Source organism: Protopterus annectens, chromosome 14.part0, assembly GCF_019279795.1.
Source record: "Protopterus annectens isolate FY-2018-M chromosome 14.part0, PAN1.0, whole genome shotgun sequence".
NCBI lineage: Eukaryota > Metazoa > Chordata > Ceratodontiformes > Protopteridae > Protopterus > Protopterus annectens.
In genome coordinates this window covers 1,082,621,348-1,082,646,039 of record NC_056748.1, presented here as the reverse complement: position 1 = coordinate 1,082,646,039, position 24,692 = coordinate 1,082,621,348, and the positions used below count along the sequence as shown (strand labels likewise).

General features: G+C 42.9%; 1 protein-coding gene across 1 annotated transcript in view; it reads left to right on the top strand.

The window, feature by feature from the left end:
• CFAP46 (cilia and flagella associated protein 46) overlaps positions 1 to 24,692 on the top strand; it is a 3,596,153-nt gene that overhangs the window by 325,198 nt on the left and 3,246,263 nt on the right. The window contains exon 7 of the mRNA XM_044056880.1: positions 24,174 to 24,297. Coding sequence (XP_043912815.1) covers positions 24,174 to 24,297 — 124 coding nt within the window. The remainder of the gene's footprint in view (positions 1 to 24,173; positions 24,298 to 24,692) is intronic.

Genomic DNA, 24,692 nt, shown 5'->3' with positions numbered 1-24,692 from the left:
CTGAAGCTCACTGCTTGGCTGCTCCAGTTCCCATGATACACAGGACTCCTGAGTCATCTTCACTGGTCAAAAGGAGTTTGGTTGTGGCCAGTACATCTTCTACCAGGAAGGTTTATTCCAGAAAGTGGAAACATTTTTCTATTTGGGCTTCTCAACATGACCTAGACCCCTTCACTCCTCTGGTTCCGGTGGTTTTAGAATTTTTATCAAGTATTTTTCAGCAAGGTGCCAGTTCATCTACTGTCATGGTCCAACTGGTAGCTATATCTAATGTTCAGGTGACAATATGGCTTCTTCTCTAGCTTTTTCCAAGCTTTGTAAAGCCTTTTTGAAAGGCACCTTTTTACTTCAGCCACCGGTTAAGGACCCAATGCCTCCTTGGGATCTCATGCTAGTTCTACAAGCTTTGGTCTCTCCCTCCTTTGAGCCTCCAACTTCAGTGGACTTAAAATTTCTGTCCTGGAAAACTGCTTTCTTGGTTGTTGTTACATCTGTCAAAAGATTTTCTGAGCTTCAAGCATTGTCGGTCAAGCCTTCTTATTTGATATTTCATAAAGGCAGAGTGTCTTTGCATACTAATCCATCCTTTCTTCCCAAAGTAGCTTTGAAAGCCAATATTAAGCAAGTGATTAATCTCCCGGTTTTCTTCCCAAATTTTCAAAATAAGGGAGAGTACAAACTGCACTTGTTGGATGTGCACAGACAGTCGCAGTCCTTTCATAAGTCTGACCAACTCTTTATTTCCTATTCTAAGCTTTTTTAAAGGAAATCAGGACCAGCCTTCCGCTGTGGCAACCCCTAACCGGGAAAAGCCAAAAGACATTACTTTAGTGTCGAAGCTCACCATGCCCATTGAATTTCCCAGTGTTTTACTCTGGCATATTCGGCTAGAGGTTTATCCCTGCCAAGTCATGTAAAGGCACATTCCACTACATCTATGGCTATTTCAGCTGCCTTGCGGTACAGTGTCTTTAGATGACATTTGCTCTGCGGCTACTTGGACTTCTGCACATACTTTCATCTCACATTACAAGTTGGACATTCTATCCAGGAACAGGGCATCATTTGGCTCTGCCGTGTTCCAGAATATCTTTCCATGAGGGCCTTCCAGGTGTTTGGTAACTGGGACTCTGTCCCACAGGTTGAAGAACAAATTAAGACATCTCCAGATAAAGAAGCTATGTACTCACTATAATGTTCCATCTGAGTTGTTGCTCTACATTTGTCTTCAGCCATCCTTCCCTCCGTCCCCCTGCCTTGCATAAGCTGTGGGGTGGTCTGGCCAGAAGAGGAATGGTCACCTCATGGGTATGACTTTGTTCCCCTTTTCTTGCTTATGGAGACCTTTGTCATGAGACGAGGTTTTTGGGTCAGGTTGAGGTAGTATGGTGGGTAGCAAACTCGATCTGAAGGGAGGAAGGGGCATTGTGGGTAGGGGAGGAGCTTGGAGGGTGGATCAGATGCTAGAAATGCAGCCGAATCAGATCCGTGCTGGATCTGAGTACCCACAGGTTGAAGACAAACTAAGAGCAATAACTCTGATGGAACATTACGGTGAGTACATAACTTCTTTGTACCTAACATCAGATGGAATGACAGTGGAAAATTAACTGTAAAACACATCCAAAATTCTGCTTTCTTAAAACATAAAAATGTAATGATAATGTGTTGCAATTTAAGTTACCATTAGTAATAACATTACAAATAATATTAATATATCCAATGAGGAGGGCACAATTTTGTGCCCTCCATTGGGAGGGCAACACCTCCAGTCACTCACAGTATTCTTACTCCATTTTCACTGTTTGCTTGAAATAAGTTAAATTAAATTGTAAATTAAGGTGCAGCCATGCGGTTAGTGTATATAGAGTCTGGGGTACACACTGGTGTACCCCCAGCTTTCTGGGGTTCCTGTATTAAACTGTTTAGTAGCTCATGACATTTCTATTTCTTTCTTTCTCAACAATGAAACAAAGCAATGTGTTCAATTATTCCACATGTGTATATTTTAACTAATCAGCGATTTTGGATTCATTCCTTAGTATTAGCATTCTTTTAATTGTATTCTTTCTTCTGTTCAACATTCCTATAAGGTTTGTATCATAAGTACAAAATTACAAATATAGAATGTGCATATCTAAACTTCACAAAGTCCATGTTAAAAAAAATAGGAAGAAAAAAACTTTTGAAGGGGAAAGCAAGACACCCTTCCCCCCAAGTGAGGGTAGTATTTAGAATTCACAGGAGTTTCAACACTCCTTGCCAGGACACTCATGTTTTACCTCCTGCCTCAAGGAGGTAGAAGCTGCCAGTTAGTCCACGAGTACATTTGAGAGTATCCATTCAGCTGTCCAGGTTGAGTTGAAGGAATATACTGAATCACATTGCTTAATCTACACAGGAAGTTTGTCCCAGGGAAATGAGAGGCTTGGGGCGATGAATCTGTTGCTCCATTGCATTCTATTTATCTACAGATGGAGGCTCAGGTGCTAGCCATGCTGTTTAACTTGGATGTTGGAGGTCAGTGGTGACTGGATCTCTAATGGTGCGGTAAGTGAGGAGTCCATAAGACAAAGAGAACTGAAACAACGCTTCCAGCATCTCCTGGTAGCTAAGGTTGTTAAGACCATAGGAATTTCTGATTGGGAACCTCTGGGGCTTTTCGAGTTTGTTGATATGTCAAGTGAGATGCATCCTAAAGGAGCCCCTGTACTGCACTATATAATGGATCTGATCAGTGCTATTGTAAGGGAACAGTAACATCTCTGGATGTAGACAAAATACCCTTGGGCTGTTAGTTGTGGTAAGTAGAGGGGAGTTTCCTCACTACAGTTGCCATGTGATGATCAAAGGAGAGGGATCGATCAACCCAGGTGCCCTGCTACCTGAGCACATTTATGCATAGTAAGGGAGTGTTATCTGTACTGTATGTTGTGGGTAATTGCTTAATGAAAGAAACAATACTACACTTTTTAGCATTCAGTTTAAGCCCATTATCTGTATACCGGGTATTAACTAAGCTAAGTACTTTCTGAAAGGTATGTTTTGACAATTACACCTACTTTGCAGCTGCCTACATATTTGGCTAATCAGAGGTCCTGGTTATCAGTTTTGAGATCAGAAAAGTATATGCCAAACAGCAGAGGACCCTGTACAGACCTCTGGGGTACACCACTGGTTAACTTAGCACCATCTAAAGAGGTGTCTGCCACACGAACTGCGTGGGTTCTATCTTTCAGTCAGTTGACTGTACGTTTTACTACATACAGGTCTGTGTTTACAATTGTTTGCTTCTTTATACTTCTGGCTTGAGATGTGGTATTGAATACTTTGGTCTGATTGAGATAAGCTGTAAAGGATCATAAGATCATAGGAGATTACTAGGCTGTCAACCTAGAGGTAATTTCAAGCCTAGCCACTTCAACCCAATGTAATACCATAGAAATGTTAGTTAATACCCAAGGCTGCACTTAGTAATGGCCCAGGTCCAGGAGGTTGTGAGCGCTATTCACAGTAAAAATTTATGGTGCCCCATCCACTTGTCCAGGTTCCTCTTGAACAGTGTCATAGAGGTGGTGTGTTTCACATGAATAGTTAACCTTTTCCAAAGACACGGCAGTCGCTGAGAAATAAATCTGTCCCTCTAGCATGTCATGTTTAAGTTTCAAGCCATATTTAGATCTCTAGAATAGGTAGTCTTAGGCCAGTTTGATTTATGGATATTTAGCAAGTTCAGTAGATTTGGGTCCGAGATTGCTCTGTAAGCCTGGCATAACTCTCCCCTAAGAAGTCTATATGATAGAGTATAGTGACAGGGACATTAGTCGGTCTGTGTATGACACATGCTGGAGTCCCTTGATCTTCTTAGAAACCTCTGAGGTCTGTCCAGTTGCTGCAGGTGCTTTGTATGGTACATGCTGAATGGGGCATTATACTAAATTATGGGCCGGATTAGTGCTGACTATAGAGGGGTTATAACCTCTTTTGCTCTCCAGTTGATGCCTTTACTAATCAAGTGTGCTACGTAGAAAGCTTTCTTTACTAAGTACACACATGGTGCTGCAGTAGCGTTGTCACCTCACAGTAAGACGCTGTCCGGTTCGACTCTCAGAGCGTCTTCTGCATGGAGACATGCGTGAATGGGCGTGCCTTCGTTGAAGGTTGTGCATCAGGGCTGGCAACTCAGTACGTAAAAATCAACTGCCAGTCAATAGCGGACCGGAGTTCCGCTGTGGTGACCCCTAACCGGGAAAAGCTGAAAGTCACAACTACTACAGTAGACACATGGTGGTTGAAGTTAAGGTCGCAGTCAACTTGTGATCCCAACTCACTTACCACTTCATGGCTACTTAGGGTATTGTTTTTCATTTGATAGTGTGAAGGGACATTTTGCTGAAGGGAATGATGATGCATTTTTTTTTGCATTCAGTTTGAGACTGTTACCAAGACACCAATCATTAGTTTGCGTTAGACCCTCCCGGAATATACTGGCATCATTTGGGGATTCAATAATTGCACCCAGTTTGCAGTTGTCTGCAAACTTGGTCAGCCACAGTCCTTAGTTTTGGCCTGAACTTCCGTGAAGAATATATCAAAGAATAGGGGGCCCAGCACTGACCCCTATGGCACCCCGCTGATAACAGGTCTGCTGACTGATGTCGAGTCACCCACTTTGATAGTTTGTGTCTGGTTTGTGAGCCCCTTGGCAACCTATCTTACAACAAAGGGGTTTACATTCAATTTGCTAATTTTATCAGTAATGCCTAAGTGTGGGATTGTGTTGAAACCCTTTGCTACGTCAAGGTATGCTGTGTGCACAGATTTGCCCTCGTCAATGGACCTGCTCACATTTTCAAAAAAATCAGCCAGATTTAACAGGCAGAATCTGCCCTTGTTGAAGCCAAATTGGGTAGGATCCAGGTTTTGGAGGTCACCTATGTATTTATGAGGTCCATATTGATACATTCTGTGGCCTTACAGGTTAGTCTGGGCAGGCTTTGTTGTTCTGTAATTCCCTGGGTCTATTGCTAGGCCACCTCTGTGGAGGGAAATAATTGTTGCTGTTCTCCATTCCGCAGAAACAAAGCCTGAGGTTAGACTATGATTGAAAAGAGTACTTAATGGTGATGCTAGTTCATGTTTGACTGTTTAGAAGACAGCCTAGGATGCTGTCTGGTCCCACAGAAGCTGTGTTTTTTGCCTTGGACAAGGCTTTGATAATCTGTTCTTCAGATATGTGGGGTGTTGAGACGTTTGGGGGAAGGTTTGTGATAAATTTGGAGGGGAAAGGGAGTGAAATTTTCATCTGACTTATCTGCTAGCAGGTTTGCTATCTCTGTGGGGTCAGTGTGTGTGATACCGCTGGTCACTAGGTCTGCATATGCTTAGGCCCTACCTTTTAGACTGTGTATGTAGCTGTAAAAGGCATTATGGTTATTCTTGACTGTGCTTCCTAGGTTTTTCTCAAAGAAGCCCTTACAAGATTTTACAAGCTGTCTTATTTGCTGTAGTGTACCTATCCCCATTAGCTTTGTTCTTAAAATTCCAGATGTGTAAAATTGCTCTGTGGAGCTCACAGAATGCCTATTTTTCTGTTTAGGTTCATAGGTAGGATCTGCCCGAAGGCATTTATAAGCCTAGCTGGAATGTGTTGGCTTTCGTCGTCCCCTTAGATTAGTTCCCTGTGCCTCTGTCCAGCAGAGCCATTGAAGTGATACCTGGGGTAAACTTTACAGGCTGTGTGTCCGTTATTGGGAAAAAAAACCTTAACCATTTGCACCTGTCCCATTCTTGAAAGAGGGTGCAAGTAAGATTAAGGGGACACCACCCAACCTTGGTAATGGAAATAATGATAACACTAGGAGAAGGTAGGAATGATGAATCAAAACTAGGAGAAGGTAGGAATGATAAATCAAAACTAGAAGGTAGGAATGATAAATCAAAACTAGGAGAAGGTGGGAATGATAAATCAAAACTAGGAGAAGGTGGGAATGATAAATCAAAACTAGGAGAAGGTAGGAATGATGAATCAAAACTAGGAGAAGGTAGGAATGATAAATCAAAACTAGGAGAAGGTAGGAATGATGAATCAAAACTAGGAGAAGGTAGGAATGATGAATCAAAACTAGGAGAAGGTAGGAATGATAAATCAAAACTAGGAGAAGGTAGGAATGATGAATCAAAACTAGGAGAAGGTAGGAATGATAAATCAAAACTAGGAGAAGGTAGGAATGATAAATCAAAACTAGGAGAAGGTAGGAATGATGAATCAAAACTAGGAGAAGGTAGGAATGATGAATCAAAACTAGGAGAAGGTAGGAATGATGAATCAAAACTAGGAGACGGTAGGAATGATGAATCAAAACTAGGAGACGGTAGGAATGATGAATCAAAACTAGGAGAAGGTAGGAATGATGAATCACTGCCGTTATCTGCTGTTGTATGGCATCTCCACTATAGATTAGTGCTAGGCTAGCTGTCTTTGTGGGCTATTTCAAGCCTAAAAAAACATATGCCAAGACCCTGGAAGAAAACACAATGAAGCTTACGGACAGGACGACTTAGTCAAGCCTTGTAGTTGTTGATTTAACTAAGTCGTCCTGTCCGTAAGCTTCATTGTGTTTTCTTCCAGGGTCTTGGCATATGTTTTTTTTTTTAGTTACTTTTTTGACCTGTTGGCAGTTTTTGGTGATTTACCCATTTCAAGCCTAGCCAATTACCCCCTGCAAGAATCGAGCCTTGCACCTTGAGTCTATAAGGTAAACACCTTAACCATTATGCCACCCACCCAAATTTCTTTCTCCTTTTTTTCTGAGAGAAAGCAGGAGTCTGTTGATTTAACTTTATTGTTGACATCTTCCTGGAAATTCCTCAAGTTAGACTATGCAAGGTACTGGGGATAGATACAGTAAAACTTAACTGCAGTGACAGCATCCACAAAGCATAGACATCATATTAAGTCCAGAGTAATTAACCTCACTCTAAATACTGGTATTTACATTGAATACAGCCTAATTTGCAGAAAATTGATTTTGTTTTTGCATTTTGAACAATGATGGATCTAACCACATTGAATTCACTCAAACTGTACGTCTTCCAAAAGATGCCCCTTAAAGAAATCTGTCATACTCCAGGTCAGTGGTTTCATCATCATTTAAATATGACAACATTTAACTTGGACACTTAGGAAGTTCTTGTAGTGAAGAGGAATCTATTCTACCCAAGTAGCCTCTTTGCCAGAGAGAATACAAGGGCTAGCATTCAGGCTTAGGAGTGAATAGGGAATAATACAAATGATTTAATTGACTGTATTCCCATCCCCAAAAACTCTTGGATCAAGTTTCCATTTCTTCAAGCTCTGCCTTTATCATAGACCTAAAAGCATGTGATTTCTCAGACTCTGGTGTCAGTAATTCAGATGCTGAGAAAAAAGGTAATGCACTGGCTTCCACCCCTTCTAAGAGGCCACGCTATTCCCAGTTATTTCTGGGCCTTCAAAAAGAAAGTTGTATGGGACTTATTGGACTCCAGTATTTTTGCACGGGTAAAGTAATTTAGTATGATAATTGTAAAACACTGCTACTTTTTACAGTGGAGGGCTTACTCGTGTTAACTGGACCTGGATGATGTCTTATTGGGATATGTAGATATGCACTTTCACAGAAAGTACCTCAAGGTGTCCGCTAGAAATTTGGGAGGTAATGATTGATGTCCTTCCATGTCACAGTTGAGTATTTATTACAATAAGGAACCCCTGCCAAGGGCAGCCTGACATCCAGCCAGTATACCAAAGCCTTTAGGTTGCTTTAAGGTACGAGATAGGTCATATGTATACTCTTTTTTTTTTTTCAAAACAAGTTTATTGTTTTAACATATAAGAGAAATATCATAACAATTTTATACAAATAATTAAAAATAGGTATTATTATAATATTCAACAAAACAACTAAAGTATTTACAAAGACATCCACTACAATCAGATCAATTAATTAAACTAAAATACTGTGCTATTGAAATTAGAATTTTTTTAACAAATTTTGTAAATTATCCCATACAATAAAATGTGATGTTTTTCTAGTTGTTCTCATTCTAATTGTGCTTATTTCCATATGACACATTATATTCATAACATTTTTAAATTCATTGAACGAAGGAGGTGTATCAGAAATCCAATTTCTAGTTATTATTTTCCTAGCCACTGCTAGGATAGACCATAACAAGGGAAGCTTAATCTTTTAACACATTGAGGTACAGGTGTGTTGAATAATATAAGAGACTTAGAAATAATGAAATTATCTGTAAAAGAGCCTGCAAAAATTCATTAATTGACTTCCAGTATTCTTTCAACTTCATACAGTCATAAAACATATGAGCCCAGTCAGCATTAATTTCTACATTACATCTCTTACATAGATTATCTTTATTATTAATTTTATTCATCATCAAAGGTGTATAAAAAGATCTATGTAAAAATTTCCATGTATAAAGTCTCCAGACAATGGAAGATGTAGTTCTATAAGCAGATTCCAATATATATTGTTTATCTTGTTGAGTTGGTGGGTCCCCATTAATAGAGGTGAAATAATTCCAGTATGAATCTACATTGTAAAAAGTTTCTTGTCTGATAATTTTATGTATATATGAAAGTTTACCTTTATCAGAAACTTTATGCTGTAAATTTATTATCAAGTAATCAATCAGTTTTGGAATAGATTCTTTAACTGTTATAGACATTAGATCTATTCTATCAATGAGATGTTGTCTAAAGATCTTATACTCTTCATGTAGCACAGGGCATAAAGGTGATGTCCGGACATACCATCCTCGGAACTTCTTTGCCACCAGTCCAAATGCCATCTCTTGATTGTTGGTCTGAATGCCCATTCCTTTGCTAGTTCCCCAAGCTGTTGCAGATAAGTGCCCCAATTAGGGTTTATTATATCTTATCTTTTTATTTTTTATTGCTTGTGGGGTTTCATGTCATCCAAAAAGGGTAAATGCCAGTTTGGGAGACAAGATTCCCCATGAAGACCATCATGAGCAGTGCTTGTTTTGTCTTGGTTATTTCCATGACCATACATCATGTTCAGTCTGTCAGGCCTTTGTTCCCAAAACCCTCCTTAAGTAGGCTTTCTTCTTTGGTTTTGTATCTGGGAGAATCAATGTCTTAAGCTTTTAACTAAAGACACAATGGAAAGAACTTCCCACTCCAAGGGGTATCCATCCACTATTGTACAGCCTTTGCCAGACGTCTCTCCCAAGGCGAGTGAAAGCCCAGAGGTTCACCTGGTTTCATTGGTGGGTTTTCTGGCAGTGACCAGTTTATAGGCTGTTGGGGATCTGACCTTGGCATGTTCTTGGAGGCCTTGCATATGTCTGTGTTGGATGTTCAGGGGGAAGAGTGGGTGATTATTTCTGAAGGGCCTAGAGGTTTTCCTCAAATTTTAGTCCGGAAAGAAGTTCCTACTACAATTATTGGATGCCATCTGGAGTCGGAGTCTTCTACATTTTATAGGGTGGATGCTCCTTAAAGAAAAAAGCAAAAAACTTATTACTCCAGCTCCTAAGGGCCCACATAGTGAATGTCAAACTCATTACAGCCGAGTGCACCCCCAGGTGTTTTTGCTTTTACCTCCTCCTGCACCTTTAGGCATCAGATATTGCTTGTTCATATTTGCATTAATAATTCCAAAACCATTCTACATCAAGCTATCAGAGTGTTTTATCTTGAAGCGTACATGATGGCAAACACAATTGTATTGCTATTTGAACTCTTAACCAACGTATAAATAAGTAAAAAAATAAAAATTAAACTAAAAACCAAAATAAAACAGAGCTTCCAGCCTTTAATGATCCAACAACATCAAGTAAGCACTTTCGTCTACAGCTAGACTTCTTCAGACTGAATGAAAAAACAAAAAAAAAAAAACAACTTTATATATACATAGCAATCGAGAAATTTGTGTAATTTCAATTAAGAAAATTTACATACAGAATTGCTACAATCAGTTCAATCCTAAGCATTTAATAATGCCTGCAGTTAATGAATAATAAATAAATAAAACAAGCAGTCTCAACAAAAGTCAGGTAAACAGAAGTTGAAGAAAAGGCAAGGAGGTTCCAAAAAGAAGCCTTGAACCTCCCAAAATCAAGTGCTGTCCAAGTCTGAATGGCTGTTCCAGAGACCTTGTCACCCCTTCCCCATTTTTCTCCTTGGCAGGCAACAGATTGTTTCAGGTAGCAGTGGGAGGAGATTCCTCTTTTCCAAGGGGTCATTCCACATCCTCCAGATGAAACGTTTGTTTCCATCTGTTCTTATCACATGCTGTCCCAAGGAGTGATAGAACCAGTTCTTCCTTCCAAGTGGTAAAGGGTCTTTATTTTAAGGATGTTCCTAGTGATAAAGAAATAAAATACTTATAGACCTATTCTGAATCTGTGATAGTAGCCACATTCAAAATGACATCACTTCACAACCTGTTACCTCTTCTTCCTCTTCAGGTTCCTCGTAACACTAAACTTAAATGATGCTCATCATCACATCCTTAATCATCCTGACTTCACATGATTCTTAAAGTTTTGTTTGTCTGGCTCACATGATCTCTGAACTATCGACTGCACCAAGAATGTTCACAAAAGTGTCTAGTTCCAATTATAAGTCGTTGCAGGCTACAGGGGATCCACATTTTTCCATATTTGGACAACTTGCTTATCTTTGCAGTGTATTTTTTTCAAAGTGTCAGGAAACTCTCTCTCTTGGGCAAGAAATGTCTTACTGGGATTCCAAGAGAACACTAAACGTTTTTCTTGACTCCTTCACACAGGACTGTGTTCCTGGGACGTCAACTAGACAGCTCATTTCAAAGAGCTTTTCTTATACGGGAAAAATTAGATCTTTATTTAGATCTTTTTGTAAGGTTTTCCACTCACACTTTGGTCTCTGTGAAGGGTATACCTCAGGATTTTGTGTCTCATAGCATCTGTGATTCTCATGATACCCCTGGCATGACTCCATATGAAAAGGATACAGTAAAATCTGAAATCTGTTTGGTCCCAACATCAACACCTTTTATCTTTTCAAATCCCAGTGCTTGGGTTTGTCATGATTCAAAAAGTTAGGGTGTGTCAAAAGAAAAAACTTTTGGGTGGAAACAACAGATGTACTTGTATTCCAGTCTCCCATTCACTCTCCCTGCTCCAAAGCACTTACCACGGATGTTTTGGACTTTGCTTGGGGAGCAATTTCAGGAGGTTAAAAGTGCAGGAGGTGTGGAACAGAAGGACAGACAGGAGCACATAAATGTCAAAGAGATGCTTGCCCTGATCAAGACGCTCAGTTTGCTGAACCATCTTTGGTACCTGGAACCTCAAGTGGTTACAGACAATGCCACAGTCATGTGGTACATGAACATGCAAGGGGGGAACCAGGTTGTACCTCCTTTGCAGGCTGGACATGTCAGCTTGAGATATTACTTCACAGCACAGTTTCACTCTGCAGATATCCTGCATTCTGTCAGAGCAAACTTGTGTGGCAGGCTGAGTAGAACAGGAGATACCCTCACGAATGGAAGCTAGATTAGGGTGTCTTCTAACATTTGATCCATCTGTGGGGAGTTCCTCAAGTAGACCCCTTTGCCATCTCTGAACAACCAACTGGCAAGATTCTGTTCCAAGATTCCATAAAAGCAGGCTTGGAAGATTATTTTCCTTGGACAGGATTGTTTCAGTATGCTTTCTTGCCCTTTCCATTAATATCCAGGGTACTTCTGAAGATACAGAAGGAATCCCCCAGGATCATTTGGGTGACTCCCTTGTGGCCCAGGCAACCATGGTTGTCTCTTCTTTTGGAAATGGCCTGGGACAATTAACACAAGCTTTCTCACAGACTAGATCTACTCACATAAGAATAGGGATGGTGGATAACACCCTAGCAGCAGTCATCTTCATTTGCCTGTCTGGATTTTGGAGTCTTAATTCCTTTTAGGCATCAGTTTACTGAGGACTTGCAGAAGGTGCTAATGGAGGCATGAAAGTCTGCTACTAGAAAATCATGTATTTGCAAATGGAAAACATTTTCAGTTTGGTGCCAACAGCATAACCAACACCGATTCTGTGTTAGTAGTTCTGTAGTTTTACAATACTGGTGTGAGTTACAGTACTATGGCCTTTCTTATTCCTCTGTCAAGTTTCATTTATCGATCATTTCAGCATATCTACTTATGGATCCTGCTTTTTCAATGTAGCCTCATGTTAAAATGTTCTTGAAAGGGGGTTTGCATAAGAAGCCTCCAAGAAATGTGGTAGCCCCACCTTGAAATGTTAATTTTGTGTTAGAGAAGCTAACACTTCCTCCATTTGAACTTTCTAATCTTTCTGACTTGAAGTTAACATGGAAGACAGTTTTAATGATTGCTCTAATCTCTGCAACAAAGCTATCTGAGTTGCAAGCTCTCATTGTAAGTCAACCCTATCTCAGTTTCCATAGGGACAGGGCTTCTTTGAGAACTAATCCTTCTTTTAAGCCTAAAGTGGTATACAAGTTTATTTTAAGCCAAACTATCTATCTCCCCATTTTCTTTCCTGAACGTCAGAATGAGAGAGAAAAGGCACTTCATATCTTGGCTATCCACAGACCACTTGGGAGCTGTCTTGGCAGAATTAAATATTTCAGATATTCGGAATTTGTTCATTTATTGTGAAGGTAAGAAGAAGGGACAACCTGTGCCAAAACAGACTATTTCCAAATGGTTGTCTATTACCTTTTGCTATACTCAGCATAAAAAAGCTATTCCAGGCAGGGTCAAGGCCCACTCTACCATCAGGGCCGGCCTTAGCTGAAACTGCGCCCTAGGCAAAGTAGTGCTCTGGCAGCCCTTAAGCCCCATCCACAACATACTCATGAAACACCCCTAATTGAGCCACACCCACAGGTAGGTCACTCCTGAAGAAAGCCACTCCAGTCATTTCCTTAAATCATTTAAATGCATAAGAAGAAAAATATACCTTGTAATGTAGTTAAACTACAACTACCTTTGTGTATGTGTTTCCTACTTTAAATGCCAGAGCTGGATCATGATCAAATAGGTCCCTAGGCAGGGTAATAGACCCCCCCAGCAGCCCCCTCTGCATCAATCCCCTACCCCCCCCCCCAGCAGCAGCTCCTAGCCACTCCAGTGTAACATTACTTGGCGATTTCTCCTCAGTTACCATAAACACTGTTTAAACGTGTTAGTGTGCATACTGTTTTCTTATTTACTTCTACAGTAATTGCAAATATTGAAATTAAGTAGCACAAACACAGATAGCCATTTGCTAAACAAACAATACAGTCTCACAATGAAAGCAGACTTGGCACGAGCAGTAATCTTCTCTGCCCTTGAAACTCACATTCATTGAAACAGCATATAAAACCACATTCATAGAAAATGCATCTGGCCAGCAGAGAATTAAGTTTACCTTTGGGCTATTTTCAATGCACAGGTGAATGAACAGGTCCATCCCATGTACTATACCCACCCATCTCCACCTCCTTTGGTCACCTGTACACAGAGAGGAGGAGCAAGTCTCTGAGTATTATAGGTAAACGGGAGCAGTTTATTAGTCTGAGAAATTTTTAGTTGCTGATCTGCTCAACACGTAACAAATTAGTCCTGTTATCAAGGATGGACATCACCTAGATAGTGTGTTACCATATGCAACTTTGGTTTGCCTTACTTCTATGGGTAAAAGAACCAACTTCAAGAAGGTCTACTGATACAAGAACTGGTGATTCTTTAAACTATCAAACGTTGTTAGCATGCCAACAAGTCTGTATACAACACGTAACAAATTAGTCCTGTTATCAAGGATGGACATCACCTAGATAGTGTGTTACCATATGCAACTTCGGTTTGCCTTACTTCTATGGGTAAAAGAACCAACTTCAAGAAGGTCTACTGATACAAGAACTGGTGATTCTTTAAACTATCAAACGTTGTTAGCATGCCAACAAGTCTGTATACAACACAAGGACTGGCATCCAGTCTATCAGCAAGTCTACATCTCATTTCACGGTTAGCTGAGATAGGCTCCAGCCTCTGTTGTCCCAAAACTCAGAACAGGGTAAAGTGGGTAACAAAAAAAAAAAAAAAAAAAAGACTGCATAGCCAACTTAGTACTTTTAAGAAGTATAAAATATTCTTTAGTGCTGAACTAGTGGCCAAAGAAGCCAGCAGTCATAAAGGCCTGTTATATACCATGTCTGTGTGTATGTAATGCACACATTCTTAAGAATTAGTCTGCTCATGTTCGCTCCCTATCATGATATCTCATACTATCACACAACACAAATCCTTAAATCAATCAACACTACAAAATGAGTTCACAAAAGAAAAAAATATGATCGTCTGCCAACAGTACATAAAGTTTAAGTACCAACACACTCTATATAACAACTGCAGGCTTTGCTCCACTAGAATAAACACAAACAAAATTAATGGGCTCATACCTCTAAAGTGCACCTCATGACAAGGAATATACCTCATTTGGGGTCTTAAAAAGTTCATGTTCCTCAAAATTCCACATCGAAAGGCTGTGTCACACATTCAGTGTTAGGGATTTTTTTTTAACGGAAATCCATGGTAAATAGAAAAGAATACTATTAATTCTTTAAATGATCTTTTCAATACATAAACCAGCCTATTTTAACCATCCTATGAAGTTCCTAGAAAAAGTTGTTAGAAAGCTTTTAGTAAGTGTTCCACATTTTGCCCATTTGTTCCACATTATGAGGGCTAGTGTTCCTCAGCTATGAATGCATCATTAAAATTTGCAAAGCTAGATGTCTTCCATGTTTTCCTATTTACTATGCTTATAGAATCTGTAGTGACAATTTACAGTCACCTACAGCAGATGTAATTAAGGAATTACAGGAACTGCTGGTAAAGAACGATTAATCATATGTAGTCTTACACTGAGGGAAAAGAACATTAGTCATCCTAGAGGGGGGCTAAGCCACCCCCAAAGTTAATACTGAGCTCCTTGCTATCCTAAGCATTAGCACACACCACAAACACAAAACAGAATTTGGTACAAATCACACCATTAACATAAGAAAAAATAAAAGACAACAAAATGCAGAAAGCATCTTAGCATTTTGTAAAATATTCATTTGTATTAACTAAAGTGCACTTGTTTTACATACTTCAGAGGTAAAGTTTTGTAAATAATTAAAATAAAAAGAAAGCTCACTCTACTTAATAACATTTTTACTAAATAATAAGCTGGGTCCTTGATTTCTGCAACTTGTACTGTATTATTACTACTAAGACTGTTGCACCCCAAACAAGTAGCACTGTGCGCACAGAAAGAGATAAAGTAATACTTTAAGCAGGTAATTATAATTATCTCTGTGAGTATAAATAACGTCCAACCCTTAAAACAACAAACGACTCTGAGGGGAACTCGTCACGAAGACCAGTTAGTACTGCTCCCCAATCTGGTACAAACTGCACACAGAAAGAGACAGAGAAAGCAAAACTTGCAGCAAATAAATGGAGCGTTGAGTAACAAAAATAGAAAGCTTTTTAATGCCATTTTGCATTAGCGATGAGCAGAAAAGTGTGATTTTACCAATATATATATAGAAAAATTAACTCTTCCTGGAGAACACTAGCTCTACATAAATCAGGTTGTTGTGTCTTTCTGCTTTTCCCGGTTAGGGGTCGCCACAGTGGAACTCTGGTCCACTAATGATTAGCAGAAAATTTTTACATGCTGAGTTACCAGCCCTGAGGCACAACCTTCAATGAAGGTACGCCCCTTCACGCATGTCTTCACACAGAAGACGCTCTAGCTGATAATCGAACGGACGACGTCTTGCTGCTTGCGACCACCACCAAAAAAAAGTAATCCTCTGAGACGGGGCACCCAGAAGACATCAAAATAAGAAACGTAAATTAATTGAAATAAATACATAAAAATGCGCCCTATACGAGGCTGGCCTGTACGGCGCCCTAGACGGTTGCCTAGTTCGCCTATGCCTAAGGCCGGCCATGTCTACCATGGCCTTGGCTTCATCTGTGGCTTTTTGGAAAAGGTTGGATTCTAGAAGTAGTCTAGATGCTGCTACTTTGTCCTCTGTACATTCTTTTACATAACACTATAAGCTTGATTCCTTCTGTAGGTCCAGGTCAAGCTTTGCTAGAACCAGTCTTCAGGGACTCTTGGACTCCCTCCTTCACTTCCCAACGTTAGCTATGGTAATCTACGCATATAGCTATGGCTTCTGCAGCAGCGTTTAGAATGATGAAATAGTACAGTTATGTAACTTGAACTAACCATAACAGTAGATGTTTGAATAATCACTACTGCAGTAAAAATGGCTCTTTTCCTCCATCCTTGTGCATTTTTTTTATGCCAGAGTGTGAGCATTATTTTTTTTTGTTCTTAGCATTGTCTTTTTTAGGGCTCAGCTTCCCTCTGTCTGCTGGCAAGAAACTTCTGAGGCTTTGCATTCAAATATGTCTTTTGGTGAGCTCAGTTCAAGCTGTTTGACAGTTTGGGTGCATGGAAGGTGCCCTGAGATTTTTGGAAGCTGTCTGGCTGTTGTATCCTTTGCAAGATATAATCTAAATAGCTAAGGCTACTGCAGCCATGATCATTTAAACATGTACTGTTATGATAAGTTCAACTTGCACAACTTTACTTTCTCCATGTACGTCTATACGGAGTATCCTTTTGCATTCTGTTAGACTTTACTTTCTCCATGTACGTCTATACAGAGTATCCTTTTGCATTCTGTTAGTTCATCATATAAGGCTGCAAATAAGGAGACCTCAGCGGCACATTAGGAACTTCTGGAAGCAGTCGTCAGAATCACTAGTGGGAAGAGCTAATCTTTCTCAGTCTGCCAGTTAAGAAATTTTATGATGGAGCAACCCATAAAACCTTTCCAAAGGTGGGTCTCTTATTTCCCCCAGTAGTAACGCAGCATATGCCAACAGATCCATGGATTATGCTTCAGTAGCTTACCAGCAACGACTCTGTATAGAGTAATTTCGTTAAAGAGAGGTCTCTGCACATCACTCTAAAAGAGATAAAGGCAATTTAGAGAGCTCCTGATCTTCCAGGACAGTTTTCTGTAAGGGTATCTGAAAATTAGTTTGAAATATACTTCACTCGTGTTAAATTGACAAATAAAGTGATCAGGTACCCCATGTTTGGTAATTATCGGTTTTGCTGGTCACTTAAAGTGTACATATGCCAGTATCTGGACTGCAGAACCATCTGTCAGAGGACAAATAACTCTGGATCTGAAGTAGGCAGACTTCATTTGTCTGCAACCTGTGGGTTTCGGATCCGAGCCGGCATTTCAAAAGCTTAGGATCCGAGCTCCTAGCTCCTCCCTCTACCCATAATCCCCTGCCAAGCCCTAACTGACCTCAGATTTCGTTTGCCGCTTTTCAAGTTGCAACGGACTCCTCGAGCTCCTGGTTACAGGTAAGAGTTTTGACTGAAAAATTTTAAGAACTTTAAACTTTTAAAATTTAGTTAAGTAGAGTGTATGTGTTAGGCTTTCCTCTCTCTATCTTGTTAATTTTTTTCACGGGTTTTGCGTAGTTTGTGTGTTTGTTTGTACTGTGTGTTTTAGGCCTGTTAGGGCTTAGGATGTCAGAAGCCCATAAGGCAGTGTTTTCTAAACGTACCGAGTGTGGCCATAAGCTGTCCCCAGCAGATGGCCACACTCGGTGCGTTAAATGCTTGGGGGATGAACACCTGTCATCTGGTTGTACCGTATGTGCAGGGTTCAACCCCCGAGCTTTAAGGGAGCGGAGGTCGAAGCTTGTTCTGGTGGGACTTCTCCCTCAAGATGTGGCTCCGGCCTCTGCCCCTACTAGCCAGCAGCCTTCCGTGGGTGCTGCGGTCTCCCCTTCCCCGGCAGGGACTTGACCTCCAACCAAAAAGCCGGAGGAGAGGGAGACTACAAGGGAGAAAGAGAAGAAGGAGAGACACAAGGAGAGGCACCACAAACGGAGAGCCGAGACCTCAAGTTCAGCTCCTCCGTCTAAGCGGGCCTCCCCTGTGTCTTCTAGATCTCCTCCTCCTCGGCTCCACTCCCCTCTGTTCTCTTCTGGGCTCGAGGAGGAGGAGGCTAGCCCTTCAGTGAGGTCCCCGAGGCGGCTCTCTGGGTCCGCTTCTGTGGCCTCATCTAGATCCACCTTTTCTATGAGCGAAGCAGACATGGACCGGATGATGAAGCGTTTCATCCAGGCCCAGATGCAAATGGGAGTGCTCTTAGCCCCCCCCCCATCTGGGAGGGGCTTCGACCCCTTTTTTCGCCCCCATTGCTCCTTCTCAGACCCACACCCCGGGTTCGGAGCTGTCGGCGCCGGGCAGAGTTGGATCCGGGGGTGGGTCGGATCCGATAGGTCGGCGCACCTCAGATCCGACCCATCCCTTGAGTGCTTTGGGTACTTCGGACCCAACCTCTCGGAGCCGAGGGCCGAGCCTCTGATCCGAGGGAGCTGGTGTGTCTTCGGCTCCGTCTAAGTCGGAGCACACCAGTCTCTCGGATCCGACTGTTTCGGCTCCGACTCCTGTCCGTGCGTCGGATACGAGTGGGGGTCAGCTCTCGGGGCTTAGAGAAGCTGGCTCCCCCTCTGCCTTCGACGTAGTGGAAAGGGCGCTGTTGAGGACTACTGGACCCCCGGTCCCTGCCACGGCTCCACCCCGCACTCCCTTGCAGCTGGGCCAGGCTCCCATCAGCCGGTCCCAGGGACAGCCCGCGTCGATGTCCCAAGTAGTTCCCTTGGAACATCTAGCTGCTGAAGAGGACTCCTCGGACAGTCCCCCCAAGGAAGTGCCTCGGAAGCGTAAGTGCAAACGGAGGCACATGGACTCCCCAGAGTCCATTACCGAAGACATAGACTTGGATGAAGGGGAGGGCTCCCCAAGATCACCCCAGGAAGACGTCTCCTTTGGAGACATTATGGAGATGTTAAGGATCGGGGGGGGGGGTCTGCCCCCAAGGCCTCCTCAGACGAGTCTGTGTTCTTGGAGTCATTCGAGGCGGGTCTATCTATCTACCTCTTGGGTGTCCCCTCCTGCCGATCCTCTGGTGGACCTTATATCCACCAGAGCATGGAAGGATCCGGACACCGTTGAGCCTGTACCCAAGCGTCCGGACCGTATCCTGAGCCCCCCGGCGGACCGCACTCACTGGAGCAAGGGCCCCCCCGGTAGATGCCATGAATGATGGCTGCAGCCACGAAGAGGGAGTTAGCACAGGAGAGTCCCTCTATGCATCCTCCGGGCAAAGAGTCCCACTCGATGGATCGCATTGGGAAGCGAGTTTTTAGTTCAGCAACCTTCTCTTTGAGAGCGCTGAACTACATGGCACATGTTATCAGGATGCAGCGGGACCTGATTAAAGAGTACGCTGCATCCCCCCCAGAGTCCATGTCGGGTGAGGACAAACAAGTGTACTCCACCCGTATGGCCACTCTTAGAGCAGTTTCCAATACTTCTATGCGGCTACTTTCTCACGCTACCGAAGGAGCCGCTAGAGCTAGCGGAGTGGGCCTAGTCATGAGACGTCAGGTCTGGCTCCGCCACTGTGATTTCGCAGAGCCCTTCAAAGCAACCTTCGTGAATGCCCCCTTTGATGGTTCTGCCTTGTTTGGCAAAACTGTTTGCGAAACGTTAGTCCAGAGCGAGAAGGACGGGAAGACGCTGTCTGCCGTCGGAGTCTGCTTCTCAGCTCCCCAGAGTTCCTTCTCGAAGAACCAAAAGGGACAGAAGAAGATGTGGTTCCGGAAATCGCAGCAGTCCCAACCTGCTCCGGATAACCAGTCCTTCCTTGGCAGAGGAGGACAGGGAGGTCGCCGCCCTAGAGGCAGAGGGGCTCCTAGGAACTTTGGGTCCAGAGAACCTTTCTCTGACAGACCCCCGCAACAGCCCTGAAGGGTTGCCCGGCTGTCCGTCTCTGGAGGCAGTCGGGGGGCGTTTTTCGAGGCACCTGACTTCTTGGGAGTCAATCACATCAGACCGTTGGGTGCTTCGTGTGATATCCAGAGGTTATGCCATTCCCCTGAGCAAAATCCCCAGATCCTGCAGCCTCCCTGATGTACCACCCGACCAAAGGGAGGCAGCAGCTGTCGAAATCGAGCAGCTGCTAGAAAAAAGAGCCATCCAGCGCGTCCCCCGAGATCAAACCGGATCAGGGTTTTACTCCAGGTTCTTCTTGGTTCCAAAGAAAACGGGGGACTTAAGACCAATCTTAGATCTTTCCCTGCTGAACCTGTCAGTAACCAAGCAAAAGTTCCGGATGGTCACCCTACAATCTATACTCCCCCTTTTGCGGGAGAACGATTGGATGTGCTCTGTCGACCTCAAGGACGTGTACTACCACATTCGGATGGACAGACAGTCCAGGAGGTTCCTTCGCTTCCTGCTGGGAGCCAGCCACTACCAGTTCAGGGTCCTCCCCTTCGGTCTCACCTCTGCCCCCAGGGTGTTCACCAAGGTACTAGCAGTAGTAGCGGCCCACCTGAGACTCCAGGGATTACAGGTCTTTCCGTACCTGGACGACTGGCTCCTGACGGCATCATCAAGGCATCTACTGTGCTCAGCCAGGGACTGTTTCCTTCTTATGGCCCCAAGGCTGGGCATCATCATAAACTGGGAAAAATCTTTACTGAACCCCACACAACTTATAGATTTCATAGGAGGAAGGTTGGACACAAGATCAATGCGGGCCTTCCTCATCCCAGACAGGCTGTCCAGCCTGAGGTGTCATATCACAGCAGTCCTGCTACCGTTTCCCACGGCGGCTTCGGTCCTGAGGGCTCTGGGTTCAATGGCAGCAGCTATTCCACTTCTTCATGCTCGCTTACACATGCGGGTTCTTCAATGGACCCTACAGGTCCAGTGGTCCCCGCTATACACCTCTCTCAACAGCCCGATAGCGGTCAGCAAGGCATGCAAGGACTCCCTGTTTTGGTGGCTCCAGTCTCCGGAGCCTCTAGCAGGGAGACCCTTTTTTGCAGCATTCCCCCGAGCCACGGTGACTACGGACGCTTCTTGCCTCGGGTGGGGGGTGCATTCTGCGGGCAAGATTGTCCAAGGCACGTGGAACAGTTCAGAGACCTCGTTGCATATAAATGTCCTGGATAATGAGGGTGGTGCTCCTAGCGTTGCAAGCACTTCACAGCCTTTTTCCTACGGGGACTATTGCGATCCAGACAGACATGTCGGTAGTCTGGTACATCAACAAGCAGGGGGGAACCAGGTCCTATCCCTTTTGTCGAGAGGCCATGAGAGTCTGGGAATGGGCAATTTCCACCAAACGCTTTCTTGTAGTAACGCACATTCTGGGAAAATCCAACATCCTTGCGGACAAGCTCAGTCGCACCATTCTTTCCCCGCACGAATGGTCTCTCAATCCTCTGGTAGCGAAGAAGATTTTTGCCGTCTGGGGGCAACCCTGTTGCGATCTTTTTGCTTCTCACTCAAATGCCAAATGCGACAGTTTCTTCGCTCTACTTCCCCCACCTGGGGAATCCCCGAGAGACGCTCTGGTGCATGCTTGGCCTCCCGGTCTCCTTTATGCCTATCCTCCACTACCTCTGATGCAGAGGCTCTTGCAGAAAGCCAACAGTTTGGGGAGCAGAATGATTCTTATTGCCCCATGCTGGCCTAGTCAGCCCTGGTTCCCTTATGTATGGTCTCACAAAGTGAATCCGCCCTGGATTCTGGATCCGATCCCGGATCTCATCTCCCATCCTCTAGGACTCCCGGTCCCGAATCTACTCGCCCTGAAATTGGCAGCCTGGCTGCTCCAGTTCCATCCTTGATTAAGACTCCCGGTATCTCGTCACCTGTCAAGGCCATTTTAGTGGCGGCTCATAAACCTTCCACTAGGAAGGTTTGTCGGAGTAAATGGAAAAGGTTTTCTATTTGGGCGGTCCAGAAAAATGTTGATCCTTTTTCGGCACCTATGTCTACGGTACTGGACTTCTTAACAGACCTCTTTCATCAAGGGGCTAGTTCTTCCACGGTAAAGGTACAAATGGCAGCGATTTCCCATTATCATATGGGTCATGAGTCAGCTCCCCTCATGACTGCAAAACTTTGCAAGACATTTCTTAAAGGAGTTTTTCTGTTGAGGCCACCGGTCAAAGAAGCTGTACCACCTTGGGACCTATCCTTAGTTCTACAGGCCCTTACTGCTTCCCCCTTTGAGCCTGCAGCTTCTGCAGATCTAAAGTACCTTTCATGGAAGACTGCTTTCTTGGTAGCCATCACATCAGCCAGAAGAGTGTCGGAACTTCAGGCTCTGTGCGTCAAACCGCCTTACCTCTTCTTTTTTCCCGATAGGGTGTGCCTCAGGACCAATCCATCTTTTCTTCCAAAAGTTTCTTCGGAATCTAATATTAATCAATCAATCAACTTACCTGTGTTTTTCCCCAATTATAAAAACAAAGGAGAATATAAGCTGCATTCTTTAGATGTTCATAGACAATTGCGCTTTTACATGCACAGAACGGCTGGTCATAGACAATCAGATCAACTGTTCGTCTCCTTTGCTAAATTTGCTATGGGCAAAGCAGTTTCCAAAGTCACACTGTCAAGATGGATTGCTAATTGTATTCTGCAGGCTTATGACACCTCAGGTAGGCCTGCTCCTCAGAGGGTTACTGCTCACTCCACTAGGGCAGTTTCCAATTCAGCCGCGTTTAAGTCCCGAGTGCCATTGGATGATATCTGCGCGGCAGCCACTTGGGCCTAGTCTCATACCTTCATTTCTCATTATAAGGTGGATGTTGTTTCCAGGGGAAGAGCATCCTTTGGCTCAGCGGTGCTCCGGAACATCCTTCCATGACGGCCTCCCAAGATTTAGGTAGCTGGGGACTCTGTCCCACAGGTTGCAGACAAATGAAGTCTGCCTACTTCAGATTTAGAAGTTATGTACTCACCATAACGTTCCATCTGAGTAGGTGACTTCATTTGGATGCAACCATCCCCCCTCCATCCCCCTGACATTTATATAAGAGTTTATTCATCTATGTAGATACTTTTTATTCTAGTATTATATAGGCAAACTCAATCTGAGGTCAGTTAGGGCTTGGCAGGGGATTATGGGTAGAGGGAGGAGCTAGGAGCTCGGATCCTAAGCTTTTGAAATGCCGGCTCGGATCCGAGGTTGGATCCAAAACCCACAGGTTGCATCCAAATGAAGTCACCTACTCAGATGGAACGTTATGGTGAGTACATAACTTCTAATTTACAAGTGCAACCTGGGTCCAAAGACATTTCACAGTATTACACTGTCTGATTTGTAACACATCTCAACAACCTACTACAAACTTTGTGCTGACTACTTACCTCACAGTTTAACCTAGAAGACATGTACTCCTAAACAGTACTGTCTCTAGGGTAGGATGAAAGCAGCAGCTGACGCAGGCTGTTTCAGGGTATAAGCAGCACCCCAAAAGAGTTGCCATTTGGGTGTGAGTGTAGTACCTGTACTTGTTCAAACAGCCAACTGTGGCTATTTAAACAAATGTCTTTAGCTAATAATAACTGCAGTAAGGAGGTAGTAGTTAATGTTGATCCAGGTCTACAGCTGAAAGTTTTTTTTTTATTTACTTTATTTTTTGTTCCATAAATTTGAGTTGAGGGGTTCATTCACATGGATTTGCAGCGTGACGTATGTCTTTCTATACTTTTTGCTGATGCAGAGGATTAAATGCCATACACACATTATTTCCAGGGCTGTGATTAATTCCCATTTGGTTCTTACCTGGTACAGGAAGTGTTATCTGAATGTTATTGCTCTGCCTCTCTTGTACCTATTAGAAATCTTTGTTGAAAAATTGTTAAATATTTGCTTTAATCATATTCATTACTGTAATTTGAACTGAACTGGAGCTTTTCTCCCCGGGCCTCTACTGTAAACGGATATGTATCCAGCTAGACTAGCCCGGTCAACAAATGTAAAATAAAATAAATAAAATAAATAAAATAAAATAATTTATATATTTTATCCTGTATGAGGATACTGAACTGGGATGGATGTATAATCTGTAGTAATTTGAGCAAATGCTATTCATTGTGAATCTGCATGCACCTACTGGGCATTTGTTTTGTCTGCTAGAAATGCAGTTCTGATATACAGCATTCTTATATTTTAGGGAATTAATTGAATGCTTTTTAGATGCTGGAAAGACAAAGGAGGCGTCTAACGCTGCAAGCACTGCTGCTGATTTTATTAAAGCCAACGTTCCACAGAGATACCATCAGATATTTTCTTTGCAGGTAAGCTGTGAGCATCTTCTTTGGGGATTATGAGAGTAGACAGGTGAACACCTTCTTTGGGGATTATGAGAGTAGACAGGTAAGCACCTTCTTTGGGGGTTATGAGAGTTTTCTTTACAGGCAAGCACCTTCTTTGGGGATTATGACAGTAGACATGCTTTTGCTATATGATGCTATAAACAGATAATATCCTCCCTTAGAATCTGAGTTAAGAACTGGCAAGCTATGTGACTTCTGACTGTGTGCTAACATACAGCTATGGTGATCACTGATATTTCTTTATGCCAAAGCGCATCAGCCTCAGAGCTAATATATTAAGTAGTGTGTGTGGAGGACATAGCTTCCCCTGAGGGGTGTGTGTGTATTTGGGAATTCTTACTCCTATTAAAAATGTA